The following is a 13,603-nucleotide window of genomic DNA, read 5'->3' as shown; positions in this document are numbered from 1 at the left end:
TATGGTCCTATATTAGATAGCATAGATGTAGCCTTTTTAAAATTTTCAATTATTTAAAAGGGTTTTTTTGTTGATTTTTTTTTTTCTTCTTCTACAGAATATAAAAATAGGATGTGTTACCCTGAATTAAAATCTAAATCTGAAGGCTGTGGAATATAACATGATTGCTTATTTATACCTCTTTGTTGTGCTGTGGTTATGTAGAACAACTCTATCACTGTTCTTTTGCTAGATCTTGTTTTTTAATTAAATCAGTTTTTAAAATGTTTTATTTATTGTCCAAACATTTTGTTCTTTAGACTGCACAGCAAAGCTATTTAAACAATGAAAGAAAATTTTTTTTTCAATGTTTGTAATTTCTAAATTCTAATACAATTGTTTTTCTGCTACAGCAGGAGTTGATAACAGATGGTAAAACTGCACAACTGCCTCTGCTTCATTAGAGCCCCTGGCAAGACTTCTATATAAGGTAAATTACAGTAGAGAAGGATATTTAACAATATACCTGTCACAGTTTCCAGTAAGATTTTGTACTAGTGTTATGTGCATCATGAAGGCAGCGAATGTAGTAGCTAGAATGTTTATTGATCCCTTCTGTGTTGGTTGTTAATACCAGAGCTAAAGCATATGTGCTGTAAAAGGCCCTAATCTTGCAAAGACTTGTTCTAGTGCTTTTCCAAGTTAAATTTATCCTGGCAATAGTTTAATTGGGATCACTTTCCTTTAATGGTGATAATGCACTTGTATTAAAAGGTAATAAAATGTAAGTGATCAATTTCCATTTAAATTAAAAGAATGTTTATGTTAAAATATTGATGAAAAGGCAGCCTTCACAGATTTTAAGAATGCTTGTATTTACATGGCATGACTGAAAGGTGACAGATTGATAGCCCTGGGAAATGTAGGTCTTTTCAAAACAAATCATGTGATATATCCTTACGCTGACTTGGGAGCTCACTTTTCAGCATGGCAGAACTGCTCAGACCCTGGGGTGAAGAAGTTCTCCCTACTTCTGTGTATTGTCTACTTCTGTGTACCATCTCATACTTTTTTGTGCGTTTTGTATGTTCCTTCTCTATAGGGGCTGCACAGAGATCACTAAATCATTGCACATGGCTCATCCTGGAGTCAACTGCATGATGACAACATACAGTTATTTCTAATAAGAACTGGCTTCGAACTAGTGAGTGACTGAAAATAAAAAAAATAGCGTTGTCACATGCTAAAGTTACGCTGTCTCTGATAATGTCACTACACATATCTGGTTTTTGCTATTAATCTTGCTGAATTCAGTAGCCCAGAATTACCACACAGGAACAGCTTCTTCGTTCCACATTATTGGAAAATGCTGCTTTCCCACATACCCAATGTATTGGTTTGCGAGATCCTCACACCATACAAACTGCATCAACTTCACTAACTGCCTGGATTATGCAGCTGTCTGAAGTTGGGAAGTCTCTTGAGCAGAGACAGATGAAAATTTGAAATCCTGCAGTTGGAGGAAGGTATTAAACCTGAAATTTCACATTCTAAGCAAAAGACTGTAGCCACTGAATTATTACATCTGGGGAACTGTTTCACACTACTAATATCTCCTGATTTCATTTGAGCATCTTTTTGAAAACAGCTTATATTTAGTGTGTATTCAGCAAGTACGTTTAAAGGATGGTGCCTGTTAGTAAAGAAAAATTACGGGCATTAACAAGGCTTTGATATAAGACCATTGCCAACAATACTAAAGCAGTTCTGGGCAGAGAAACTATTCTGTAGGCACTGAGAAATTTTAATATGCTTTTAAAAAAATTACATCTGTGTGGTTAGTGTTTTGGAAATTATAAGTTTGAACTCACATGGCTACATACTTTCATGAGTCTGGCCTCAGAAATGAAGATGTGGGAACTGACTGCTAGATTTTCATGACGCGGGAGTGATGGAGAGATGGTGGGTGCCCAGCCCTGCTGTCTCTGCAGTGGTTGGCACAACTCATACGCATACTGCACCTTTTGAAGAATCATGGGTTTGGGTGATCTTCTGCTCTGGTCCAGGTTGGTTTGGGAAACACTACATCTGAGTGTAGTGTAAATTCTTCCCAGAGATGCTTATTGTTAAGTTGCTGTTTTTATGGTAATAGCAATTAGAGGCATCAACAGAGATGATAACCCTATCGTGCTTGTTACTGCAATAAACACATAATAAGGGAGGGACGAAAAAATGCAAAGCAAGTAACCTGAGAAAAGTTGTTTTTCTATTTTGAAAATGACACGCTAAGATTAAATGTCTTGTATGATTCCACACACAGTAAAATTCATAGAAAATGAGAATGGCTGAAGCATACCCAAATGATGTGGCTTAATGACCTAATATAATGTGTTGTTTGTGTGCTTGTGCCATTGCAAATGTTCATTTGCTAAGCTATACAAATATGGCTTGCCTTCGTACTACTGGCATGCTGTAGATGCTAGCTGAAACCCCTGAGAGGATTCTTCAGAGCTAACATATGCAAGCAAGTAGGGCGCACAAATAATGACTTTAGTCAGATCTGCTAACAAATGCTCACTTGATAAGCTGCATTAATTCAATTGCTTGCAATCATCTGTCCAAGTCTCAGGTTTGGGGGGTTTGGGGGTTGGGGTTTTGGTTTTTTTTTTTTTTGCTTTCTAGTAAATTCACACCATGTAGGTCTGTGTATATTTCTCTAGACATGTGTGGACTGTTCAGAATGAATGTTAAAGATCACCCAATAAGAACAAAGGCTTACCCAGCTGTCCTAGCCAAGACATCCTTTGAGGACCATAAATGTGCAGTTTTAGGAGTTGCTGTAGCTGATGGTAGTACATATGTGAAGATAAATTTGTGGTTTGGAGTTGAAGATGCTATAGAATTGCTATTGAATTTCAAACTTTTCATTTGCCTTTAGTCCATGTTGCTGACACAAGGTAAACTGAGCCGCTTTTCTTAGCGGAGCAAGTTCTCCAAAAGATGTTTTCTTTAAAACAGTGAATGCACTTTTGCACTATTGATTTCCTGCTGCTTAGACATAACTAACATTTCAAGTAATCTATACAGTTTTGAAATTTACATTAGGTCTTCTAATAAAATCGCTAGCACATTTGGGACTTCTTGGTAGGATAAACACTGAACTCCTATCAGCTGAACACTAAATTTCAATATTGCTTAAGCAAAATTCAGATCTAAAATGATCTGCTACCACCCCCAAAAAAGAAAACTAAACACCACCACCCAGCAATTGACTCAGTCTGGTATTGGTTGGGCTATCATAGCATGGTTAGGTTGTTCTTGGTTTGTCCTTACAAGTGCTTTACTGCAAAAGCCTGAGTTAAAATCAGTTCTGCATTATGCGGGACACATTCCCAAGAAGTGCTAAGATGTACTGTCACTAGATTTCTTGTAAAATTCTACACTAGAGGCAATGGGAAGAACCATGCTAAAAAAAGAAACGGGAATAGCACAATGTGGCTGATGTCATGTTGTCTTGTTTTTAGAGTAGAGATCAGAGAGTGCTGTGAAGGCAAGCCCTTTTGCATCGAGTGTTGTGGCAATTACACAATTGTCCTTGTCCTGAAAAATTTTGCCTGAAATAGGTCTGCATGGGTCTCTGGCTGGATCTCACTAAAATCAGTGGTAGCGGTGGCAGTGGCCCTATGAGGCAGGGTGGGATTTTACTGATGGTCTCTAAACTCTTTGCCCATGTCCTTTTCTGCCATAAGACATGACTTCCCTTGCGCTGGAGGTTGTAGGTGCTCAGCATTTTTAGGGGTTTCTCTCTATTCATTTTTTTGGAAATCTGTTATCAAATTAGAAGCATTCTGACTGAAGGTTTTCATTTAATTAATAACTGGATAAATCACAAAACTGGCCTCCACCATCTATACCTGTCAATTGATCCAGTGTAATGAAGACTGCAAGAATCCAAACAAAAAAATAGAACAGGGTTATTGGAATGAATTTTCAAAGTGAAATCTTCAACTGAATTTCTGATGCATGTCAAATAATAAGCAACCTGAACTGAACAGATCTTTCTGTATTTGAATAGGGAAATGCAGGTAATGTTTTAAATGTGTTTTTTGGAGGGCAGAGGTGGACAGGAATAGGGATTCTGCTGCAGCTGAAACAGGAAGCTATTACCCTGTTGGTGTATTTCTGTGCATATTTTTAATTTTTTTTGTGAATGCTGAGTAGATGATCCAGGAAATTCAGGAAGGAAGATGGATGTGGTTTGGTTGTGCAGACCAAAATACCTATTTTAATTTGTATTTGTCTCTGGGAAATCATAAGACTCAGTAGGGATAGGTTTTGCCTTTGTTATTTAAAACCAAATGATTGTCCTGGTTTCAGCTGGGATAGGATTAATTGTCTTCCTAGTAGCTGGTACAGTGCTATGTTTTGAGTTCAGTATGAGAAGAATGTTGATAACACTGATGTTTGCAGTTGTTGCTCAGTAGTGTTTAGACTAAAGTCAAGGATTTTTCAGCTTCTCATGCCCAGCCAGCGAGAAAGCTGGAGGGGCACAAGAAGTTGGCACAGGACACAGCCAGGGCAGCTGACCCAAACTGGCCAACGGGGTATTCCATACCGTGTGACGCCACATCCAGTATAGAAACTGGGGGGAGTGGGGGCAGGGGATTGCAGCTCGGGGACTACCTGGGTGTCGATCGGCGGGGGGGGAGCAATTGCACTGTGCATCATTTGTACATTCCAATCCTTTTATTATTACTGTTGTCATTTTATCAGTATTATCATTATTAGTTTCTTCTTTTCTGTCCTATTAAACCGTTCTTATCTCAACCCACGGGTTTTACTTCTTTTCCCGATTTTCTCCCCCATCCCACTGGGTAGGGGAGTGAGTGAGCAGCTGCGTGGTGCTTAGTTGCTGGCTGGGGTTAAACCACAACAATGATCCATCTTACTGCTTTTTAAAACGGACATTCTTTCCCAGGTTTTCAAGTTAAAAGCCAGTAGGATATTTTAAACCATTTCATGCGGTTACAACACCACAATGGTCTTGACTGAACATTTTCTCAAAGTAAGTCTAGCAGGGCTAAGATTTACTGCTGCTACTGAAGTATCAACATAATTACGTAAGTGTGTGCCGGCAGTGTGTGCCTGTGTTGGTAGCTCATGTGCAGCACACACTTCGCCGGCTGTCTGCAGTGCACTGAAATCGGAGATTTATTGCATTTACAAAGGGCCATTACAATGCAATTTTAACTTACTGTCATTAAAGGGTCTTACATCATAAGCAATCACTGCAAAAAGCCTTGGACTGAGATTTATTCATAATTTTTATAGCATGATTTATAAGAGCCCCCATTATATCTTCTAAATTATATCTGAAAGAAGTGAAAATCAATTAGGACCTGGTCCTTTCACCTTTAACCGTGTTGGGTAGTACCTTGTTCTCAGCCCGAAGGAAACGGGGGTATTCCTGGAGTAAGCTATCACTACAAGAGTAGGAGTGAAGATAGCAAAATCTGGGTCCTTACTGAGCACAGGAGAAAGATGTAAAAATTATTCTAGAAATGACAGCATTTGGTTTATATTCTAGAGGGAGGAGGTGGTTCTCCATAGATTCATAGATTTCTCTGATTTCATCTGATCCTAACACTCCTGTGTACCATTTGGAGTGAATCACATATTTATGTAATGCAATATTCAGTAGAGAAAGCCAAGTCAGCCTTCTAATACTGTTCTTTCCTCAGATCAAATTCAGTATATAGTAACTGAGAAGCTAATTGTAATACAAATGCAAAGATCTCAAAATGGCTGTTCTATTAGTCTTATCCCCCAAGAATGCACTGAATTTTCATAAAATCAAGCCTATACAAAATGGAAACTCAGTTTTGCCATCTGTATTTGCATGAGAAAGAATTATGCACTTGATTATCAATTAGGGCCCAATTTTTCAATCTGAATACCCCTGCTTGCCCTTTTTCTTATGAGATACAGTGCTTGGATATGATTTGGTTGAATGTTAATTGGAGTCATGTGGTTTGAATGGGGATGTATTCTATAGTCTTTTGCAATAAAAAGTGCCAGATCATGAAGAGCTTTGTCAGTATTAGAGCTCCTATGTTTTGATGCAATATGCTAAAGATGGCCATGTCTTTAAATTATTATAAAAATATATATTTGAATATGTATGCTCCTAATAAATTGCTAAGATCTATTGCGCTTCAGTGCTTTGGAATGGAAATACGGAATGTATCTATTAAAAAGCAGTACACTGCAATTAATTTGTTATCCTGAACCATACTGCAGGAAAATTCATTTCTATCCTTGAAGTCAGTGGTAATTTTGGCACTGAATTTCAGTAACAGTAAGGCTAGGCCCTCTGTTGCTGATTTGCTAACATCTCTCCTTATGTTAAAAGAAAGGCAATATGTATCAACTTTACCAAAGTACTACCATAAATATACACAGATCAGTCACGTATTTTTACAAATAAGAAAGATGACTACCGTTGAATACTTGACTGCACAGCAGAAGGAAAAACAAGATGGAAAAATAGTTTTCCTAGACATAGTCTAATATATCACATTTTTGTGAGCAGTTCTAAAATAGAAATACTATAATTCATCCACAGACCTTTTTATCCTTTGTCTCATGGTATACCAACAGAGAATACCAGTATTTTGTTACCTTTTTTTTTCCTAACCAAGACCAAAATAGCAAATGTCAGGAGAAGGGCAAAGAAAATAACTGAAGGCACATAGGGATGGATTAAAGAGAGAAGGGACCAAATACTGTACTGAAACGAGTCACTAGATTCATATTGATTTCAGTGGCACCACAGTTACATTTTCAGATATATTTTCGGATGGTTTAATTTTGAAGTCCTTCCTCATATGGAAATCCCACTCAGCATCGTAGGAGGTGGCAGTGAAAGGAAGGCATATATATGTGTATGCATATGATGGTATGATCCATACAATCACAGCCTTGGCTAAATCGAGTAAATTTTGTAACCTAGAAACATTAAAATTAAGTAAGATTAAAAAAAATTTAAAATGGCAACAGATGCTGTTCTTTTTTAAGGTTTTAGAATAATAGAAATAAAATTGGAAATAGGCAAATGGATTAAAAAAAAAACCCTCCTTGAATTAAAACTGCTAAGTCTGTACTAGCCAGCCATAGATTTGTCAGGTAGATAACATCATCCCTCTGATCTCCTTGTGAGGTTGTGATTTCAAAGAGATTGTAAGATGTTCTGGGCAGACATCGTATCTTCCTATGTGTTTCTGAACAACTCAAACCAAGGGAGTCATGATTCTGCATGGCTGCTATGATTTTTTTTTTTTGGTGATGGTGGTTTTAAAATTTATTACTTCTGAAGTCAGAGGGACAATTCCCAGGAGTTATTTGTGACTGTGCCTGCTCCCACCTTGGCTAATTTCATAGGGACTGAACGTGGGACTTGGTGTGAGCGGTGAACACTTTCTAACTGGCATTGCAAAGGCTTCTTTGGACAGGATGCAGAGAAGACTATACCATGCTTACTAATGGGTTATGTAAGGATTGGCAGTAACATGTCCCTTGGTGGGCGAAAATAGGAATAAAATGGGATTTTAGGAACTATATTAATAATGAATGATAGAATGGTAGTTAATAGATGTCTATCTGTAATTCCATTATACTACAAGTGCAGGGGAAACTTCATTTAATGGGGAAAGATTCTCATTTTTCCAGAGCTGTAATGCAGCGTGCAGTTAAAATTAGGCTGTCTCGTTAATTGTCAAAGTATATGGTGAGAATTACTGCAGCCAGCTTCAGTGCAGGATTAGATATGCCTCTGCAGGGGAGACCTTGCAGAAAGGCCCAAGGCAGGAGAGCAGCTCCATCAGGGCCCCTTTGATGAAAGCTCTCCCCGGGGAGAGGGGTGCCTGTGGGTGGGGGAAGGAGTGTGGTGTGGCTCTCCTCCTTTCTCTCCCTATCTGCTCGTGCTCGGCGGGAGCCTCTGGAGCACTGTCTGTGGAGCACTCCTGTGCAAAGTGTGTCCCACATCAGATGGCTGCAGAATAAGCTCCCCTTGTGAAAGGGTGATGAGTATCTTTTCCCACTCCCTGATACTTTCCCCAGTTCCTGAGCTTAGCTGTACTGGGCCAGGGTAAAGGATGAGCAGAAATTACCCCAGCCTCTAAGCCTCAAGACAGTATGGTTATTCAGGAACTAGGATCCCGTAAGCCTTCTTGTACCTAAGGGAGGTAGTTTATATAGAGAAAAATCAGTTTAAATGAACACAGCAAGGCTGAAATGCTCTGGAATGTACAAAAGAAAGCTGGAAGAAATCCCCGGGGAATACCTTTTTCCTCATCTCTTCCCCACTATCCTTTTTCCTGTCTCCTCAGTGTCCAGTGTCAGAAACTTGTCCTTCAAAAATCACCCACTGAGGAAAGCAGATCCTTCTGCAGGATGTGAAGGGACAACATGAGGAACGGGTGAGAGTTTTGCCATAAGCCTTTCCTCTTCCAGATCAGAGCTGTATAGCATATGCCAGGATGGCAAGTCAAGCTGTTGAGGACTTTCCATAGGACCCCAACAAGCTTTTATTTAAAAACAGTAGAAATGTTTATTTGAGAGGACTACAAAAGCTTCTCTGAGGGTTCATTAATGAAGCTTAACCATCCAATTTGAATGGAAGCACTAGCGCAGAATCTCAGCTGAAAGCTCCTGGTTCCCAAGCACTGACTAACCTAACGCCTGTGAATTAACACAAACACAAGCTTATCCTGCTGGGGGCGGGGGGGGGAGAAGGAAGGGGGCAAAGATGTTCGATACCTGCAGGCCAAACTCCCCAGAAAGTCAGTGGGAGCTTCGCTAGTGTAAGAACAGCATGACCAGACATAAATATAAAGGAGAGAGGATGCTAAGAAAATATTTTTCATGCATTTGTGTACTGAGGGGCCTGTGAAGTCTAAAGAGTGCAGAAGGCAGGAACTCTATTACAATGTAACTCTCGGATATGCTGCTTTAGCTTATCTGTGTAGCTTTCTGTGTGACTTTGAGTCTATTTCCCCCCTTGCATCTACTTTTGAAAAATAAATTTACAAAGTTGCCTGACCACGCAAAAAAGACAGTTCTAATAAGGTTCAAAGAAACACCTCACCGATTTAGGTGCACAATATCTATTGACATGCAGTGATATTTAGCTGCCTGATCAGATACTTTTGAAAATCTACCTGGATGCCTGTCTGTCTGCATATGCATACAGTATCTCTGTAAGTCTGGTCTTTTCCATCACCTTATTTGTTACTCTGTTCAGACTCCAGGTACCAGACTTTGCCTCTGTTATCCAAATGTGGATTCTTTAAATTATGGAGAAGTACAACACCCATTTATCTTATTAAGGTAGGTGTCTAAGGCAGTCTGTGATTTGAAACAAGCTACCTTTTCTTTTAGAAGATGATGCAATTTTTTAAAGTATTTAATCTTTTTAGAAAGAATTACCTTATTTAAGAAATTAGTGTTTAGAAAACTAGAATTTAAACTCAGCCACTATTATTTTAACAAGAAACTGTTGACTATGTTTCACCTAAAGACAAATGACTGGTGACTGGGAGCTTATGCTTTATCAAAGTAAGTTTAGAAATAGGCAAAATTTGCAGAGTTATCTGATTTTGCCTGACATATACAAATGCTCTTGAGTCTCCCCTGGCCATCTACAATGACAATACATGTAATTTAGTATGAGTTAGGTCCTGGTGAAGCAAAACAGTCAAATATACTTGTATTTGTAAGCAGTGTCTACCAAAATGCTCCAAGAATGGCTAGATCTGAGTAAATGCTGAGCTTTCCATAGACAGTTCCTCAACATTCATTTAGTGTAAATCAGAGATTTAGTCCAGAGAAATCTTGCTTTATTCAGATATGCAGGTTTTCATTTAATCTTAACATTCATATACTGTATTCCTTTTACTTGCCCAAGTGTAAAAGTATAATGGTTATGTAAACTGATGCTTATATTAAGATGTTATTTTGACATACATTTTGGTGCCATACATAAACACCAAACATGTGCATAATAACCACCATTAGTACAAGTCTCAGGTCCAATTAGGATGACACATTTTTGTGATGTATTTTTTTGACAAGATGGCAATGCGAATTTAAATTTTTGCATGACTGAAATACAGTTTCTAATTGAAAGTAGCGTACACAATTAAAAGTGAAGTAACAGTGGATTTGTTGCCTGACTTTACTAATGGTTGCTTTAATATACCATTCACTTGTTAATGATGCTATCAATTATTTTACTGTAAATTAGCTATTGTGAATTTAAGGTCTTTTTGCAATGTCTGTGTTAGGTTACAGGGGCATAAATCAAACTCCCATCTCTTTTTACATCCATAACCATAACATATGGCTTTTATTAGAAAATGTTAAGTGTCTTATAATGTCTTCTTAATGGACAGTGTGTGCATGTGTTGATGATGAAAGCCATCTTCCTTCATGCAAAATATTAATGCTTATGGCCTACATCTCCATAGATACAAGTTAAAGAATCATATTTAACCCATGAAATATTCAGTATACACTCCAACTTTGCCCAGAATTCATATTTCTCTAGTTTAAGAATCCTTTAAGGAAAGAACAACTTAGAGTTAAATCAGGGGTTGAATTCTACCAGGTATGCACATGTAATTGTGAACAACAGCATAACATCTACTGCAAAACCCAACAACAAACCCAAATTACTTTACAAAATGCCTTTTCCTAAATGAAAATACCCACAGCGAATTAGAAAATGGAATTTATATCCTCCTAGAAGTCCAGCTAGCACATCACAAAGACTCTTAATATTGGTTATAGATTTTGTCCTCTGACCTAAAATATCATAATGCTTCCAAGCAAAAAGGTGCTTTAGCCTCTGTTTGTATCCTTTTCATTGGGACAGCATTATCCATTTGGCTTTTGGACCATTCCACAAAATCTTGGACAAGCACACTGCTTTGACTTGAAATGTGTTTTACCAACAGATTCCTGGGCACCAGAGATCTGCCATTCAAATCAATGCCTGCTAACATTGGGCTTGATTAAAGGAAGCTAACTAAGCCTTTTGAGGGATACCCTCCAGCCTTCCCCCTCTGTTTCCATGTTCCCTTGGCAGAAATCAGGGATTTGAAAGCTGCAATTCAACAGCATTATCCTTTCATCTCGTGGTAAATATTTTATTATTCCTTTATCCTCCATGCTGTTTAAAGGAATTCATTTAAAATATTAACTTCTTTGTTCAGGGAGGAAATCTCCAAAGGGTGTGCAAACAAGAATCTTTAGAAATGCACCAAGATATAACTCCAGGCTGTGCTCCAGCTTTCCCCATTCATTCAGTCTGCAGACCTGGTGGCCCACTGCTGGAGATCTCTACTCAGACTGAGTCCCCAGCAGCTGCTGTTCCACCACCCATTCATACAGGACCAGCTCCCCTGTCCCTGCATTTCCACTTCTCTTTCCTCCATCTGTCCAATTTGCTCCCTAATCTGATCTCACTTCTTCAATCCACCTCAGGAACACTGATCATCCTGCCACACCAAAGCACCACTCATCCCTACCGAGGGCTGGCAGCAATTATGCTGTAACAAAGGTACGTTTAAGAGAGGAGTAAAACCTATCCAAACCAATTTCTTTGTGAAGGCGTTACCCTTCATCTATTTCCCTGCTTATCAGTATGGGTGTCTTGGGGGTTAATCCTGCTGCTGCTCCTGAAGTAAATGTTTTCTTTACTTTTGACTTCAGGAGAAGAATCAGGCCCTAATTAATGTAATTATCCTCCTCTGTAATAGCATGAAAGGTACCTACTTAGAGGAGTTGGGTGTTGGGTGACTGTTTAAGATCATCTTTATCCACAGCTATGCTGTGAACTGCACCAGTGTGCATTCCCTTTCCAAAACAACCGCAGGCACCAGGAGGGGAGGAGTTGTCCTTCAGTAGCCAGGGAAGAAACCTGTCAAACACAGTGTCCCTTCTACATGAATGAACCCTCTCCTCTGATTAATACTTTGCATTTCCCACAAGTGAAAAGACAGAGTGAGGAGGTAAGTGAGGAACTGAATTACCCATTCTCAGAGAAGCACGATCATAAATATTTGAACATGGTATGTATGAGAAAAGAGAAAGGAACAGACTCCCTTCCCAGTCCAAGCTGAGAAACTCTCCAAATGCCCTCGTCTCCCAGGGACTGCCTGCTCCTGTGACCGTTTCTCCATCTCATAAAGGGGAGAGAGCCGTTAGCTCGTAAGACGGCTGGACAAGGCTTCTCTCTTTACTGGGGGATGACTGACTGTAAAAATCTGTGCATGGAGGGAAATTACCTGGTATAATGGAGATCTCCCTGGCCCGTGAAGGGGACCCTGCCCCAGGCTGTGTGGGTTTTTAGGAGGCTGTTAGAAAATAAGGGTCTCTGGAAGCCCACATACGGGTACATGAGCTCATGCCTTGGTGTCCACTCGTGCCCCACGCGTGAGGCCTGCTTGAGAGCGTGAGTTATGTCCCCATAGCCCGTGCATGGTTTTTGTATGGCTACACACATGGATGGCTGCTCTGTGCTGACGGTGGAACTAACCCTGATGATGCTGGGAGGAAGTGGGGCTGAAGGGAGGTTGGAGTGTTTTGATGAGGGTGCTGATTGCATAGCTTACCCTTGCATATCTGGAGGAGTAGGGATCCTCAAAGAGTGCCCAGATGCGGGGCTGCCACCGTCTCCAGAAGCCCCCGGACCTGCCATCTGGGGAGTCACTAAGTGCTAGGCGTTTTGTCATCTCCAGCTCCTCTTCGCCATCACCAGAGTCTCCGGTGCCATCTATGTCTCCGTCCTCGGCACTGCTATCCAGGGGTGCCCCACCAAAGCTGTCCAGAGCCTCTTCGGCGTCGCGGTGCTGCCGGTAGGTCATCCAACAGCAGGGCTCCACATCGGTCTCATCGATGCCCCAGAAGGCCAGCTCCTCCTCATACAGGGGCCCGCACACGTCCGCGGGGCAGTGCAGCTTGCCAGTGCGGTAGTAATTCAGGATGTGGGCGAAGACGCCCGGGTGCCGGTCGAAGAAAAACTCATCCGTGCGGGGGTCATAGTCGAAGTGGCTGTGGGCATCGGGCTCGGCGATCCAGGCCAGCCGAGTGCCGGGCAGGGTGCGCAGGGTGCTGCGGTAAGTCTGGTGCCTAGTCCCTCCCACGTTGATCACAATGCGGTCGCTCTCGTCGCCCTGGCCCATCTCGTCTCTTATTAGGCATGTCGCAGACTCATCCGAGCAAGCACGGCAGGCAGCAAGCCCGTCAGGGGACGGCTGCTGGGCGGCAGTCGGTGCCTAACCCGAGCCCCGATCCAGGCCCGCGGGGGCGAAGGGCCCCGGCCGGCTCCGCTCCGCTCCGCTCCGCTCCGCGGGGGCCGCTCCGAGGGGAAGCCGGTGCCGCTGGCTCCTGGCGCTGCACCGCCTTCGTCTGGAGTCAGACGCTCGGGGGCCCTGGGAGCTGCAGCCGCGGCGGAGGGGCAGGGGCAGGGGGGACCATGCTCCGGGAGCGCGGGCGCTGCGGTGCCGGGGCGCAGGGACGTGCCGGAGGGGGAGGGCCCTTCCCTGGTTGGACGTGGCCAAAA

General features: G+C 41.3%; 1 protein-coding gene across 4 annotated transcripts in view; it reads right to left on the bottom strand.

Annotated features, from left to right (window-relative positions):
- KCNC1 (potassium voltage-gated channel, Shaw-related subfamily, member 1) overlaps window positions 1-13,326 on the bottom strand; it is a 111,203-nt gene extending 97,877 nt beyond the window's left edge. For 3 of the 4 annotated variants that reach the window (XM_010563843.1, XM_010563846.1, XM_010563845.1), the window contains exon 1: window positions 12,654-13,223. In XM_010563843.1, the coding sequence (XP_010562145.1) occupies window positions 12,654-13,223 (570 nt within the window). Of the gene's footprint in view, window positions 1-12,653 lie in introns of all 4 variants that reach the window. The other variant, XM_010563844.1, reaches the window with a different exon arrangement.
- Between the last annotated feature and the right edge of the window lie 277 nt (window positions 13,327-13,603).

This window comes from Haliaeetus leucocephalus, unplaced genomic scaffold (genome assembly GCF_000737465.1).
Source record: "Haliaeetus leucocephalus isolate CR32 unplaced genomic scaffold, Haliaeetus_leucocephalus-4.0 Scaffold173, whole genome shotgun sequence".
Lineage (NCBI taxonomy): Eukaryota > Metazoa > Chordata > Aves > Accipitriformes > Accipitridae > Haliaeetus > Haliaeetus leucocephalus.
The sequence above is the reverse complement of the archived record's forward strand: the minus strand, read 5'-3'. Positions and strand labels throughout refer to the sequence as shown.